The sequence below is a fragment of the Anoplophora glabripennis genome, unplaced genomic scaffold (genome assembly GCF_000390285.2).
Source record: "Anoplophora glabripennis isolate ALB-LARVAE unplaced genomic scaffold, Agla_2.0 scaffold738, whole genome shotgun sequence".
Taxonomy (NCBI): domain Eukaryota; kingdom Metazoa; phylum Arthropoda; class Insecta; order Coleoptera; family Cerambycidae; genus Anoplophora; species Anoplophora glabripennis.
The window spans coordinates 65,231-82,990 of record NW_019418784.1 but is presented as its reverse complement, the minus strand read 5'-3'; the positions used below and the strand labels follow the sequence as shown (position 1 = coordinate 82,990).

At 31.3% G+C, this 17,760-nt stretch overlaps 1 protein-coding gene across 1 annotated transcript in view; it reads right to left on the bottom strand.

The window, feature by feature from the left end:
* LOC108912795 (rap guanine nucleotide exchange factor 4) overlaps positions 1 to 17,760 on the bottom strand; it is a 101,381-nt gene that overhangs the window by 33,421 nt on the left and 50,200 nt on the right. The window contains exons 5-6 of the mRNA XM_018718179.2: positions 7,065 to 7,248; positions 4,600 to 4,745 (exon numbers count right to left, since the gene is read on the bottom strand). Of these exons, the coding sequence (XP_018573695.1) occupies positions 4,600 to 4,745; positions 7,065 to 7,248 (330 nt within the window). The remainder of the gene's footprint in view (positions 1 to 4,599; positions 4,746 to 7,064; positions 7,249 to 17,760) is intronic.

The window sequence follows — 17,760 nt, the reverse complement described above, 5'->3', positions numbered from 1 at the left end:
TTATTATTATTATTATTATTATTATTATTATTATTATTATTATTATTATTATTATTCCCGGATGAATAACAGATAACACTATTTCGGCTTGACGTTGCCAATTCAGTTGGAACATGTTCCATTGAATATATCACCAGAAATATGGTATTTACACGATGGAGTATATATTACAACATTTACAATGTAATTGGAAATGCTGGATTAGATATGGGCTTCATTATTGATCTGCCCATCAGCGGATATGAATTTTCTAGACTTATTTGTGATGCCATATGAAAATGTGGGTGTATTTCAGGCGTAATTGAATACAAGAGCAAATTCGTAAGAGAAATGTTGCCTTAGGAAATAAGAGGAGTGCAGAAAGAGTACAGTCTGCGCATATTTTGAATGTGACGATAGACATTTTGAATATTTATTACAACTTTAAAACATAGCAATTAAAACAATCACATTTTATTTCTCACATTAATTTTCATTTAATGCAATCTGTTTATGTTCTTACGTACGTTTTATACTTATATTATTCAGGGTGCAATTTAAGTATCTAAAGACACTTTAGAGAGTGATTCGTCGAATCAATTTAAGAATGAAAGTTTGTATGAAAACGGATAAAGATAAAATATGTTATAGTTTTTAAAACATATTAAATTAACGCAAATATCTCTGAAGATGACTGACGTGAACTTGAATTAGTGACTTAACTAAGTAAATGTAAAAATTCTTCACTGAATATAATTGTTAACCAGTGGTGGAGATATTAGGAGACATTGCCACTAAGAATCCTAAAATTTCGGAATCATTAATATTTTTTAAATTTGATTAAATGATTTGATTCATAGTTATATTTCATTCAAAAAAGATCTTTTATTTTATTCGATATTCTAGTATTTTTTTAGTCTAAAATAATCTTTCCAGACAGTTGAAACAAATCAACTGTGACTGTAAAAAAATGTATAGAATTTTATTGCGATGAACATATTTGTCAATATTATTATTATTATTAACATAATAAGAGTAGAGGTAAAAACCTATAAAACTCAAGAGCAAAAAACAATATGAAAAAAAAATCTAAAATATAAGCATACAATATAAAATAAAACAGTACTATTGGTACAATACTACAGATTAAAGAGAATGACAAACATATGGAGCAAAAAAAATACTAATATAAACAGGTACAATTATTAAAAATTAAGTACATTATCAAGTTTGTTTTTAAAAGAATTTATAGAAGAAGCACTTACAACACTGTTTGGTAAAGAATTCCAGTCATGAAACATACGGTTGCTCAAAAAAACTGCCTACATCTGGTTGTATAATTCTGATGGCTAAGCTTGTAATGGTGACCACGAAGTCGAGTATGAGCAGATAACACATATAAATGTGATGAATTTGTGGAATATGTGCCATGGAGAATGCGATATGTGGTGATCAGATCGCCACGCTTAAGCCTTTCGATTTCTGGGATTAGTTTGAAGATATTTAGTCTTTCTCCATAAGAAGGCCGAGAAATACCATAGGGAAGTCTGGTGGCGGCACGTTGTAACAACTCAATTTGAAATTGGTCTCTTATCAGATTTGGATACCACACAACTGAACCATACTCGATGATAGGTCTTATGTAGGATTTATATAAGCAATTAGTAGTTTTAATTTAGGGAGTAGATAATATTTTTTTGAAAAGAAATAACGAGCGTTTAGCTTTATTGCAAGTAGCAGTTATATGAGCTGACCAAGAGAGGTCATTAGAAATCACTACACCAAGATCAGTTTGCCTGTCCACTTTTGACACTGGAACGCTACCAATTTGATAATGTAATCTTGGGTTGTTCTTACCCAAGTGCAAAACTACACATTTTTTGGAGTTCAGCGATATTAACCATTTTTGGCACCAATCTGCTACAGCAATCAAGCTTTCCTGCAAAAGTTTATAATCAGTAATAGGATTCCCATAAATCTTTGTATCATCAGCATACAGCGAGCATTTAAGTGGCAATGTTGGCAAGAAAGAGTAATGGGCCAAGAACTGAGCCTTGAGGAACTCCACTTTTAACAGAATAGTATTCCGAGACGTGAGTTCCTATTTTCACACGGAAAAAACGATTGTTTAAAAACGCAACAATCCATTTGTGAAGATCACCTCTAATACCTGCATATTCAATTTTAGAACAGAGACGTTTTATGGGTACTTTGTCAAAGGCCTTGCTAAAATTAAGAGATATGATGTCAGCACTTTGACCACTATCAATTGTGATGGTCCAGTCGTTTAAACATTGTAGCAAATTGGTGGTTGTTGATCTACCAGGAAGATTAAGAGAAAAATAATCAGCAAAGATGTCAGCCGTTTCCTGATTATTATTTGACAGAGTATTATTGTCCTTTCTAATAGATGGAATGGTTACAGTCGATGATAGATTTTTATGAATATATTTATGTAGGTCCCTTTTATTATCAGATGTGATAAGGCGGTTCTCATAGTCTTTCTTGGCCTTATTGAGTTTTTACGTAAGAGGGTTTGAAAAGCGTTTGTGTGCTAAATAGTCAGTTTCATCTCCTGAACGCCGAAATCTACGCCAGTGTTCTCTTGTGCCTTATTAAAGAGAATATATGACCAGTTATCCGTGGCCTACATAAATCTTGTTCAAGGTCTAAAAAGATCATTGGCGGAGAAATTTAGAATTTTGTTTAATTTCAAAAAGTGCAAATTTCTATGTTCATGATTTTTTGTACTTTTGATGATTACATTGTGATTAAAATTATATTTTTGAGACATTCTTCGAGCTGTTTCTAGACAAGTAGATTAGAATCACTGTTAATTTATTAAACTGTCTGAAAAACTTATTTCAGATTTAAAAAAATATTCACCTGAAAAATGCTCGTTTTCCGAATAAAATAGAAGAAAACTTTTTATTTTAATAAAAAAAACATTAGGAATAAAATGTATCGATCAACTTTCCAAAATACTCAGTAGTGTCGAAATTCTGAGGTCCTTAGTTGTAGTGTCTTCCAGTATCTTCGCCAATATTCTTAAGTGAATTTTAATATTTACGTAGTGGATTCATTAGACCAAGTTTCATCAGTTTAAGTTAAATATTTTCAGAGATATTTACGTAAATGTTATACTTTTCAAAAACTTTAACACCCTGTGTTTCAAAAATGAAACTATTTAGAACATGAACTTAACCAATAACAACCGTGCAAAAGCTGTTGTCAAATCAATCAAACTTTATGATACTATTATGTAACATGTTACAGCGACTGTAAGTGATAACTTTCAACTTTTTTTAGTAACAAATCAGTAATATTGCAAACAGTATTAATTATATTTACGTGCGAGATAGGAGGATGCCTATAATTTATTATAGGCATTTAATTACTTTAAAAACTGTTCAATTTTACACGGGGTGGTGAAAATTTATTACCGAATTTGCTTTACTTCGAACCACCAAAACTTGGTTTTTCTAAATTGAACACCCCGTATATTTAATAAAAAACTGTTGTAGAATTTTACCCTCTATCTATCCATTTTAAACTTCCCTATACCCACCTCTCTTAATTTTTTTATTATTGACGGTTGTTGTGATAAGTTATTAAAATGATCGAATTTCTTGCGAGGATGGCTGTGAAATAGCTAGCAAACTTAAAATAAATATGACCAATATGACATAAGTCATCATTTGCTGTTAATCTGGTAGTGATACTTGGTTAAATACTGATTTGAAAATAACGAAAATACGTATTTAAATGTTGACATTTTAAATTTATTATTTATTCATGGGCAGTGCAATGGAATTATAAAAAGAACATGCATTTTTAATGAAATATTTTCCAATTTACCACCAATAAGCAGAAAAAAATTAAGAAGGATTTTAAGAAATCAAATACAATTTAGTAATTTCGAACGTCAACATTTGAATACGGTTTTTTCAATTATTTACAAATCAATATTTAACTACCATTGTCAGACTAACAATAAGTGATGACTTATGACTTATTGGTTGTTACGTTTTTAAGTTTGCTAGAAATTTCACAGCCATCCTCGGAAGAAATTGGGTTATTTTAATTTTCGCCATCCTGTGTAAAATTAAACAGTTTTTAAAGTAACTATAATAAATTACAGACATCCCTATTTCCCTCCCAAATATCAATACTTCAGCTTGCATGATGTAAAAATAGGCAATTTTGAATTAGACTACCAAAAAGCAACTTTTTTTGAAAGAACTGAAATGTCTCGGAGACCATTAGAGATAGATATAGTGAAGCTTGATGATTTCCCTCAAATTATGCGTAGAATCCAAATATACAAAAATATATAAGGTATTTTATTTGTAAAGTCCAAAACCTAAATTTTCCAAATGGAAATAGTCTCTGAAATATTCTAATGGGCCATCACCGTAAGACAGCCTGTATATTCCTGTAAAAGCTACACTTGTATCTTTTGATATTTTTTATCATTATAAATTTACAGCACTGCAAGAAAATTACAGAATAGCACCATTAGCCAGTAGGTTTCTACATGAGCAAGTATTGTATATCTTATATTTATTTTTAGACTCCCAAATGCACTTATTGGCTCTCAGTATGTGAGGTAATGCTTACAGACAGTGCCAGCTTTAGGATGTGCTTCAAATACGATGACACTGGCAAGTTCGCGCTTGACCGAGTTGGAAAGATGAGCGAGCGCACGGATGTGAAGTAATTCCTCGAATATTGTCTCTAGGTCATCTGGTGTCCTTTCATGGCTCCTATAAAACACAGACCTACATTACTAAACACTACAAAAGGTAGACATGTACAAACAGATTTTTTTAATAACCTGTCTGGACTTTATGGGTGGTCTAACAAATTAAGGATCCAGACTAGAGTCTGGAGTAGTATTTCTCAAACTTTATCACATCACGGAATACGGAACATGTAACTATAGTTAAATAAAAGCAGCATTTTATTATTATGGTACAGGGTTTTTCTAAAATATGGCGCGAAACTGAAGTGGGAGATAGTGTATGTCATTTTAAGCAAAAAGTAATTTAGAAGAAGTTAACAAAAAGTTACAGGTTGATGAAAGTGTACTGCAAATCTAATCCAAATGAAACAGGACGCAGATTTTTAAAGAATAGTTTTAAAAACGTAAAAACGTTAACAAAAAACAAAAAGACAATGGCAATGTGTACATACATTTTGATAATAGATATACAGACAGGGTGTTCCAATTAAAATTTCCCACCTCAGACACGTCGATTTTCTTTAAAGCTTTTCCAATTCTGCTCACGACGACATACGACGTTTGAATTTTGGTTTGGATATGACAATAAAATCGTCACTTAAGGAATAAGACAAAATATCAATTAATGAAAGAATGTTATTATATTAAGTGTTCAAATTGGTTTCCCTGCGCTTCCATACAATAATAAAATATTTGCTCCACTTCCGAACGAACATTTCGAGCATTTCGGGTGTTATCTGATGACATTCTCCAACATTTTCTTCATAAAAAAATGTTTTGATTTTTCGTTTATATGTAAATACAAAAAACTTCATACTCTATCAGTTCAACCTGTTTTACTTTAAACGAGACAATATTGTCTTGTCTTCTCTTATCGAGACAATATCCCGTAAAATCATCATCAAGTCGATTGAATTCCAATTCGTGAAAATGGTTTATACAATTGCTGAAAAAGTGGAAATAATTAGTTTGTCTTACAAGAATAATGACTGCGCACGGCAGGCAACACAGATTTTTAATGATCGTCATCCTGAAAAAACACTTCGCATCGACACGTCCTGGATTTAGTCCAAAAATTTTCAGAAGTTGGATCGGCTGCAAAGAGAAAGCATCAACTTGAACAGGACGTACGTAATGAGGGTAATCAGGTAGCTAGCTGTGCTGGGTCAAATCGCAATTGAACCAAATTTGAGTCTCAGGAAACTTGCAAGTATTTCTGTACCTAGTTGCCGCCGAATTTTTAAAAGTTCATAAGTATCACCCCTTTAATATTAATGGTATATATTGGTATAAGAAATTAATGAGGACGATCTTGATCTCCCCTTGCAGGTTTGTGAGGAAATGAGTGATCGTGCTTGAAGGAATCCAAATTTTTGTATTCAATCTGTTCTTCCTATTAATGTACGTTCTAACTGGATGGTCGAGTCAACCGCCAAAATTGCCGTTATCCCAAACCAAAATTTAAAAAGTCGTATGTCGTCATGAGCAGAATTGAAAAAGCTTTAAATGAAGTGTCACTCAACATAGAGTGCCATTTGAAGTTTAAGGGTATTTTATGCCCCTGCCTAAGGGGTAGCTTCCAAGACACCAAAACTTACGCCATCACGTGTCTCCCTTCAAAAGAAAATCGATGTGTCTCAGTTTTTTTTTAATTCCAATATTTTCCAGGTGGGAAATTTTAATATGAATACCGTTTTGAAAATTTAAAGATTTTTAGTTATCATATTCTAATAAAACACATTTATTAGACTTGATTAATCGTTTACGAAATATTTAAAACATTTTGGAAATTTTGTAAAATGAAAAGGAACAGTATTTGGTAGGTTTGGACCAATTGACTTATTTTAACCTCATAAATTTCCCGCTATGCTATGTTCTATTCTTAATGAAGGAAATATTTTACATTTTATATATGATACTAAAGTGATCCAAGGAATGTTTCCATCCGGATTATTTTGAGACTACTAATTTTCTATAGGAAACTGAAACATCACTTTGTTTTAAAAGTAAATCTCAAAACAGATTTTATTTTTTATTGAAAAGAAGGAAATAGTAAATAAAGAATTTTTAAAGTGATGTATCACCTAATCTTTGTTGCCATTTAATTGCTATAGCGCAGAAGCAAATGACAAAGTAAAAAATATTAACTCTCTGGCAATCAATCTTAAACTCTTTCGGAGTTTCGAGGAAAATTAATTGTTCTCAAAATAATCTAGGGGAAAAATTGGACAACCCCGACATTAATATGCTGAAGTTTACATTTAGGAAAAAAAGAGGTTACAATAGGTACAACTTTTAACATTCTAAACTAAAATATAATTAATGACATATTATTACGTACTGTTTCCTAAGTATCATTCTAAGTAAAGCGTCTGGTCCTCTGTGTATCAGTAGTCCTAAAGAGTCTTGAATTTGGTCCTCAGCGGTTGCTACATCTTCCAAGGGGGGTAGAGCCGTTGCACCTTCCTCGTCTTGCCAGAAGCGATACAGGAAACATTTGTCTTTAAAGGGCTGCTCCTTGTTAACTGCAAGTTTGTTCCTTATTTATTCACACGAAATTAATCGGGCAGAGGATTTAGATAAGATCAGAATTTTGAATAATATTTGCAAGAAGTTTTACTAATGCGTAGAAGAGACATTTTATTTTTAGTTTATTCAAATTAAATTCTATTTAATAACATAAACATATTTTGGTTAAAATAGTAAGGTAAACTATCAGTTTTCTTTGAATAACGGTGATAAATACAGAGTGAAATAGCAATATTGCAACAAATTTTCAAAAATGATTCCCTTTTTCTTTCTTCAAAGAATCAACATTTAACATAGTTTTAGATCGCCTACTTAAAAACCATTGAAGATATTGACTTTAATATTTAGACAGTGCATTTCCCACCTATTTGAAAAAGTTTAACAAAAACTAACTGCCGACGTCGAATTTAGAAAGAATATGAGAGTTTCCAATCAAAACAATTTTCACAAGAAATAGTCCAAAAGTCACGAGAATATTAGGAGTATTTAACGTTTTTCACAAATACCCACGTGTTTGAACGAAAGTTAACCGAAACGATACAGGGTGATCTATTAGCCTTGTTAGAAATTTTTAGGGAGTATTTTTCTGATATACAGGGGCAAGTAGGGGAACCCAGAATATGGTGATGTAACGAAATCTACTTAATGTCGATTAATGCTCTCGGCGGCAAGTATAACTGAGATATTGATTTTTTTCGAAATTTGAAACATTCAAGGCCTATAACTTCTCAAGGGTACTTAGTATAAAGGTGAATTGCGTTAAATCACCATATTTTGGATTCCTCTACATATCCCTGCTCTCTGTCGGTTTTTATGCGAAACATCCTGTATATGAACAAAAATATAAACCGGTCCGAAATGCACCATTTTCGAGATAAGAACCTTTCAATTTTTTTATATATTTTTTTAACTTTTAATAAAAATATTTGAAGATAACAAATACTGTTGTTAAAATTTCATATTTCCTTAGACTATGAAGTTAACTACATAAAAAATTGTACTTTCTTAATGATTTTTTACAACAGAAGTGTGGTGTTTCAAATTCATTTTAATTAAAAAGTTAGCACAAAGAAATAACTAAATCTGAATATAGTTCATATACAAAAATAATAATAGACTTAAAGTACACATAAAAAATATGTAAACATATATTGTTAATACTGCTAAAACATAATTAAATAAATTAAGAAAATAACATCTTGAAGATGAAGTTGCGTTTAAAATAGAAAATAATATTCCAATAAGAAAAAGTGTGTTTGCAATCTGGTGGTGGAGGCGGACACTTCGAACTAAGGCGAACCTTCAAAGCATATAAAGAGGACCAATAATTCCGAAACCGGTCTAAACGGTAATGTTAACTAAAATTCCCTAAATATTAGAGTTACCAATATTAATGGTTCGTTTACAATGAACAATGACAAACCGTTACGTTTATGCTCGCGATAATGCGATCATGATTGGTTGAATAAAATCTCGAAGGATATAAATAACTATTCCAAATAAAATGACTGGTCACGTGGCTTGTAATCACGTACGAAGGTTCTGTAAATATCGCTGATATAATTCAATGCTGGGGGCAAGTAGCTCGCAGAGTAGATGTTCCTTCAATATCGTCAGTTAAAGAAATGATGTTTGAATTAGTATAATGTATTAAGTAAAATAGTATTTAGAAGTAATGATCTTTTAAAACCTTAAACAAAATTTTTCTTTATTGGATATGGTTTTCCGTTGTCTTTTCCAAATATGGCCATTTTAGGACGGATTCATTATTACACCAACCCAATAATGCTTATTTAACATTTTTATTTTTTGAATTGCAGCAGAATTGTATCGATATAACTCTGATATTATATGCTCAATTGCAAAAACTACTTCATATCAATATATGTACCTATTCGTACGAAAAAAGCAAATATTTCTTTAACTCTTTGTTTATTTCCATTGACATCCACTTTCGGAATATTGCTCATTGACAATTTCGTGTACTTACACGATGTTCATGATAAGGATGTCTATCATACAGATATCGAAAATGGTTAAAGATATAGGGTAGCCCAAACTAGAGAAAAGTAGAGCCATTAGAAGACTACTGAAATGGGGTAAACATTTTTTATGTTTTGAGATATTTTGAAAAATCATTCTTTTCGATTCCATATTTGGTTTTATTTACTGACGTTATTAAGAACATTTCTTTATGATAGAGTAAAGTCGGGGATTATGGAATACCACTTTTATTTATCGAATTATTTCGAACAGTATTTCATAAAATATAAATAAAAAAAATGGTAATGGCTTGGCCAAAAGGTTTATTATATCGAACTATAATAACAAAGTTAAAAAATACATACATAAAAAAAATTTCGTGTTAGTGGAAAAAGGTACATTTCTGGTTGCCGAAAAAATGGTCGGGTAATACGAAATATGTATATGGGGTATTATGGAATACTATTATATTTCCAAAATTAAAGATACTATCTACAAAAATCGCAAATATAGTAATCGCGTTCGGCATCGGCGCACAGTTCGTGTGCTCAAAGCTCGCATCTAAGGCACCGTATCCATATTTCTCCCCTTAAGTCAGCCTTAAAACGTCCTAGACAGAAAAGGTATTCTGCATCGTCTTCTGGGTTACTATCAATATTCGGAAATTCTTCATCATCAGTAGAGTCATCCAAGGGAGGGATACTTTTATTTAAATCATCAGAAGATGTGTCGTCTTCGTCGAAGAGTCGGGTAATATGGGATACTATTTCATAATTGCCGCCTTTATAAATTTGGGAGTTAGGTTACAAAAAAAAAATACAAGTTATCTAAAATGAGCAGTATCCCTACATTTTAGCTTTCATACATCATTCATTAACCTAATTAAACAATAATATCAAATGAAAGCACCTTCAAAAGTGTTTATAATAAAACTTTAATGTACTTACCAAAAGTTATTATGTGCACCGAAATCAGATCAGCTGTCAACAAGACCACACGGTTAATGCCTATGGACTAAGCACTCTTGTGGGAGAATCTTGAACTCATTTGAATGATATTATAACACGTGAGCATAGATGGAGCTAGTAGTTCAGCCAAAAATATGGTATTCCATATTAACGGATATATTTCATAATCCCCGACTTTACTCTAACCTTTATATTCTTTCATGAATTTTCTCTTTTAAAATGTACCTTATTGAGATACTTGAGGTGTTTGTGTGATTTGTTACATAACGGTTTAAATACATTTCAGTCATTACCGGAAGCTAGAGAAAAAAATTATAACAACAAATTACTTTAATTAAAATAACCAAATAAAACTATTTGAATTATAAAAACGGTTCAAATTGAGCTTTCTTTGGTTCTTTGAAATATCTGAAATATAAAAATGTACTTTTGTGGACGTTCACATTGCTGCAGTGGTTCTCTAATGGAACAAGTTTTTTTTAATTTCAGCAATCCTTAACCGTTTTCTATATTCTCATGATTGACATTCATACCTTTACACTAGGGATACTGTTTAAGGATTGCTGATTCTGAATTCAATATTAATCGCGAATTTAGTCAAAAAACAACTGAGATTTATTGAAATGACAGGTAATAATTTTATATTTTTATTATTATTTTTTTATTAATTTCATGATTTAGGTACACTGATGTTAGAGAGAATGGGTTCATGCAACAATATTTTTTTAATTTGCTTAACGGAAAGATATTGCAATTTTAAGGTTCTCTGCAAAAAAAACTAGAATTTTATATCGCTTACAAATCATTAAAAAAAATCATAAACTGGCGCGCTGAGTATCCACTGAAGCGGCGGGTGTGACGTCACCGCATGGGAAACCGCTACCGCATGATACCATAAGATACCGAATTTTGGTTAGCAATATGGAAGACACAGAACAGAAAAAAATTACACATAATATATTGTTCCCTAGTGTGAAAGCACTAGTATGAATACACCTAAGAAAATATTTATTAGCATATCATGAGGATCTAAAATTAATAGTCTATTAGTCTCTACTCTGATTTGTTTTTTTATGTCTTCTATTTGAAAAATGACTTACTTTGAAAGCAACAAAATTACCCTGTGTAATTTAGGTATGTAATAAACACGTTTGTATCCTCTAGAAACACTAAACTTGTGTTAGTGTACTAAGTATTTAAATAAAAATACATAATAATAAATAATATATATTATTAATATATTTATAAGATATTAGGTAGATTTATGTAGTTTCTCATGGGAATAAAAATAGTAATAAGAATTTTACATTTGATTTTGATTAGGTAAATCTTTGAAACCTGTGACAGAAACGGTTTCGTCCAAAAATCCTTATCCTTATTTACTATTCTTATTGTACAAAAACATCAAAACTTTCGCTACAAACGTACTTTATATATAAGCTTTACACGTTATTGAAACGTACCTTTTTTACCTTTGTATTGTCACTCTTCTCATCTCAGCACTGAAAAAGTAGTGGCTTTCATTGAAAAAATCCATAACGATTATAAACCTACTTCTGGCAAATTAGAAGAATCTGCTTTTACGAAATTTGCTTCATTTTTTAAATTCAATATACTCAAACGCTAAAACATCTATGTGGTAGATACTGCAACGGTTCTATAGTCTGCAGATACAGAAACTCATCTGAAAGTAGCATACGGCGCGCGCCAGGCCGGCTGACCGTCCCATGCGATGACGTCATTGCATTGCCACGACTGAGATAAATATTCGCATTTTAAAAATCATACAGTTTGAAAACCGCTCAACGGATTGAGTTGAAATTTTCAGGATTGCCTAATCATGAGCAATACTTTGTGTAGAGGGTTTTTGAAAATTTACTGAATTTTCTTTTCTATATTTCTATAGAAATTATCTATAAATATGGCCTGTAAAAGGAAACTAAAAACTAATATATTCAAACATTTCACATAAGCTTCCATTTATTAATCAAAAGTCAAATAAAAACAGAATAGGAACAATACAAAGAATTTTAAAAATAAATTGTAGATTAAAGTTATTAATATAAAATTAAGCTTTTTGTTTCAATTTAAGCATGGCACAATATTTTTTGAAATGTATTTTGTTTCATTTCTAATTAAATTTCATCTACGTTAACAGAAATAAAGGAATTTTGTAATGTCCAATTATAAAAATTAATATGTTAAGCTGTGCCCAAAAAGCGTTCTAACAATCTCAACAGGCACTCGTTAATTAGTTAATTCATTTTAAAAATCCGGTTAACGCTGCTGTTATTCAATTATTTAATTATGCTTTAATCATTTTTTTTTACTTACGAGCTTTTAAATTCAATTAAAAAGTACAAAAATGCGTGAAGGAGGCAATGACCAGTTAACAATTTTAAGTAAATTTATTATTGAAAAACTATAAGCACAGCACGAACAAAAAGGAATTACAGCTTATATTTCAAATCAGTTTGTAAAAAATATCAATATTCCCCATTTAGTGAATATATGATGGTGAAATAGAAATAGTTCTCTTTATGGATGATTAAACTAGATAATAATAATTTGTGCGACGTTATGTTCTCTACATTAACTATACGCGTTAAAAGCAAGCAATATTTTAATAATACATGATACTACATTAGGATAGAGTGCTGTGCTAGCTGTGTTAAATTTCCATACCGTTATGTTCAAATTTCAGGAGCATAAAGTAGACTAATCCTAAGACTAAAAAACACAAATATGGTAGGTTGATGTTTACTTGTTCTGACGTTACAGTCCTATGAAAGTATGAAGAGTACATTGATTTAAATTTATACACTAAATACAGGGTGTTTCAGAAAGCATGGGCCAACGCTGGGGGGCAGATTCCTAACCCAAAAACAAGATTAATTTTTCATATCAACATGGGTCCGATTTCGCCTCGTTCCTGCCTCGTTCCTTAGTTACAAGGTGTCAAAGTTTTAATATAAAATATATTTTTTTCCAAAAATCTAGATTTTCAGTTGAGGGAATTAAATAAAATTTGTACAATTAACTATTTATAAGCGAATATATATTCTTAGGTATTACTATGTTGAACGTGGATTACAGGATCGGACTTACTTGCAAGCCCTTGGATTTAATCAAAGAAGAAGTTGGTTCTCCGTTGAGATATCTAATTTATAATTACTTGTGTTAAATTCTAGCTCAATTTTGATAAAATATTAACTCTTATTTTAAATGTAATATTAAAATAAACAATTATTTATTTATCTAAAATTATGAATTGTAAACGTACATACAATAAACAACTCGACTCGATAAACATATAATATAACATTTTACAGGAAATGTTGAAAGTGTCCACCTTCAGCTCGAATACAACCCCGAATTCATTTTTTGATGGTTTTTCTAACTCGTCGAAATATTCTTATGTCTTATGAATTAAAGCGAATGCGTCTGATAACGCTGCCAAAGATCTTCCCTTGAAGTGACAGGAGTTTTATAAACAAGCTATTTTACATGTCCCTAGAGGTAGAAATCTATGGGTGTTTCTCTTTGATTAAGTCGGGTTCTGTAATTCATGTTCAACATAATAATACTTAGGAATGTGCATTCGGTTGTAAAATGTTAGTTATCCAAATTTCATTTAATTCCAAGTAGATATATAGATTTTTGGAAAAAACACATTTTAAAACTTGGACACCCTGTAGCTAAGGAACAAAGCGAAATCGGACCCATATTGATATGAAAAAATAATCTTGTTTTTAGGTTGGAAATCTGCCCCCGAGCGTTGGACCATGTTTTCTGTACACACACCCTGTATATCAAAAGTATCAAAGTAGAAGAAAATTTTAGACGCATATTGAAGTAAGAAATGTTTTAAAAATATCTATTACATCTATTTACATTAAAATAGCGTAGATACGTATTATACAGGGTAGGCCATTTTAACCCCTCTACCCGGATATCTGCCCAGATAAAATTTAGCGAAAAATGTTTCAGACAAAAGTTACTGGACCCGGAGGGGGACATATTATGGTGACATTGCCTATGACCGTGAAGTTCTTTTTCAAGGTTATTTCAAGGTCAACTTTGTTTTTTTAAATAGGAACCCCTATTTTTAACCCTGGATTCGGAAAGAGCGTTCAGACGATATATCAGACATGGGGTCGGTTGACCACTCAAGGTCGTCTAAAAAGGTCAATTTTATTTGTAATTAATTTGTATTAATTTTAATATAAATTTATTTTCCTAAAACCGATGTTTGAATTTGTCATTTACAGTTTCGTACAACATTCAGCAAACATTTACATTATCATAATAAGTGTTATTAAAATAGAATTTTTCGCTCTGTTCGAATCCGAGGTCAAAACTAAGTGTTTCCTGTAAAAAACTAAATTTGACCTTGAAATGACATTGAAAATCACGCCCAAGGTCAGAGCCAAGGTCACCATAACATGTCCCCCTCGGAGTCAAGCTACTTTTATTTGAAACAATTTTTGCCAAACCTTACCCTTGGGGGCACCTTTGGGTGCACACATATGGTATATCATCTAAACGTAGAATTTCCCGCTCTTTCCGAATCCTGGGTCAGTTGACCTTGAAAATGGTCTTCAAGGTCATAGACAATGTCACCATAACATGTCCACCTCCGAGTCTAGTAACTTTTGCCTAAAACATTTTTCGCTAGACTTTACATGGGCAGAGATATCCGGATGAGTGATTAAAATGGCCTACCCTGTATATATTTGCTATTTTTTTTATACTAGTAACATAGTGAATGTAGTGTGTCCTCAACATTATCCCTTGAAGTTGTTAATGTAGTATACACATATTTAACAAAACTTACGTTTTATTTTCAGACTAATTAGTATTCTGGGAATCATTTATTCATTTATTATTTTCCGTTTTCCTTTTAATAATTACTAGTCAAGTTGCTATGTATACAGGCGTTCAAAGGCTAACGATACGTACTATACTGGCGAAGTGGATCCATCAATAACTACTTAAAAATGCCCTGGGTCAAAATTTACACAAGTGCATACAGTACATTTTCACTGAAACTTGTTTTGGTTATTGTTTTTTAACTATTTGTGGGAAATTAATTTATTTTTTGTAAACATTTTACAGGGTGATTCACAAACGGTGACAAAAAAAGAAACTTCATATTCTTTGGTGAATTTTAAGGGGAGTCTCCTATAAAGTTTTTATCTAGGACGCTTCGTTAAAAAGATAAAGTTGTTAAACTTTTTTTAATAATTTAAGTGAAATAATTTGACACATGTATTTTTGTAAACATTGTCCAAAATCTGAGGCTTTTTTCTAAAATTTAAATGTTTCAGTGGCGGAGATACAGGGAATCGGTGGCATATTTCCCTAAATAAAATAGTACACCACTGCTTTACGGTGACAATCAGCAGTTAGAAGAAAGAAACAATAAACAATAAATTTCGAACAAATTACATTTTCGTTGCTAAAAAGATGTGCCTGTGTTCGTGGAAATGGAGATATTTTTGAGCATTTACTCAAATAAAAATATCATGATTGTTACCGTAAAGAAGTGGTGTACTATTTTCTTTAGAAAAATATGTTACAGATATCCTGTATCTCCGTCACTGAAGCTCTAAATTTTAGAAAAAGGCCTCAGATTTTGCACAATGTTTAATTATTAAAGCAAATTAAAAATATTTTTTTAAATTTAACATGTTTCTTTTTAACGAAGCGTAATAATATCGGAAAATTTTCACAGTTTATACACAGGATGTGCAGGAAAACAATGGTCATATAGCAATCACAAATCAAAACAATAAATGAATGCAAATCAACTTACAAAAGTTACAGGGTGTTAAAAGTTAACTGGTTTCTCATCTGAAATCTGATTCAAACACGTTATAAAAGCGTGAAAAACAATAATAATGATCTTCAAACATTTTATTTGCTGCATCAGCCGCGTACGGAGGGGGTGAGAGCCTTCTTTCTAAAAATGTTTTTGTTGTTTATACATATTTTTAGGAAAACAATTATATTTATGTATTATCTGCGGATTATGTATAAAAAATGCAACTTATAGATTACGTGTCAACATAGAAGGTTCTATTTGTTACTCCGAAAAAAAAAAGTTTAAGCTACCAAATTGAACGCATCTGGGAAACGGAAGATTTTGACAACATTTACATTTTAAGTTCTAATTTTTTTTAAGGTTAGGTTTTTTATCATTCGGGGTGCAATTTCTAATGTAGCATTTTATTTTCTAAAAATAATGTACTCTTGTTAAAACTTCCTAATGTGGACGGTTTTCGAGAAAAAAGGCTTTTAATTGAACTCTTACAAAATTACGGTGTATAAAGTAAGTGATTTTTCTCAAAGTAGGCTTATGTCAAAACTTATTGATGGATGTCTCATAAACAACGCGTACATTCTTAGTAATATTTTAAACTCTAATTGATCTTATATAAACATTTTAGTGATTTAGTGACTGTAGTTAGTAATGACTAATTACAGTCACTAAAATCGTCCACATTAGGAAGTACATTAAGTTTAGATAATTAGAAATTGGAGCCCGAATGGTAAAAACCTAACCTTAAAACAATTAGAACTTAAAATGTACCTAATAGGAATGTAGCATAACTAACGCCCTCTATGAAATATTCAAAAAATAATTAGACGTATTTGGCATCCTCAGAAACCCCGGAGTACCAAATTTCATAAACATATTTCGCGTCGTTTAGAAACTTTAAAAAAATTTTATTTTGTCGCTCTGTATTTCGAAAACTAGAGAATATAGACGATACATATAGTTCATAGAACAAAAAAATCTTATTTTTTGTCGTACTATCACCTCCTGTATTTACGGGAGGTCTTTCTGAAACACCCTGTATATTAGATATTTCGCTACATGCGAACAAATTTGATAATTAATGAAATAAACCATTCCTCTAAAAGCATCATCCAAGGGTTATTTCTATGGAAATAGTTTTGCTCGGACAAAATCTCAGGTAACTGTTTTCGCAAGCGTGACCTCCCGACCGGTAAATATTAGAACAGACGAGCACAAATATTACATTGTAACACCGTGTAACTTTTAAGAGAATTATTTTTGAACTGAGGTAAGTTNATTGACAGTTGGTAGAAGGAAGCGCAAAAACAAACGTTTAGGTGGGGAATTCTGGAAGGAAGCCAAGATAGTTGAAGTTAGAACAGCGGAGAATGAAAAGTAAGATGATCGGTGTACGGTGAAAATACATAAGTAGTTGAAGTGAGAACAGTGTGGAGATGGGTAGTAAGACTATCGGCGTGCAGTGTGACAAAACAGTGAAAAATTAAAAGTGTTTAACCCGTACTAATTAGCAGGTAATTGTTCTTTAAGTACTTTGTTGTTAGTTGTTCTATGTAATCTTATGATTGTGATGTTTATAGAAGTTTCATGATAATAATTCTGTGTATGTTTAGCCTTCATTGTCTAACGCTCAGGGGCGTATATTTTTCTAAGATAAAATTGTTACAACTATTATTAACGATTGCTCATTATTTATTACATGTTAAAATATGTATATATTGTCGTGACTGCCC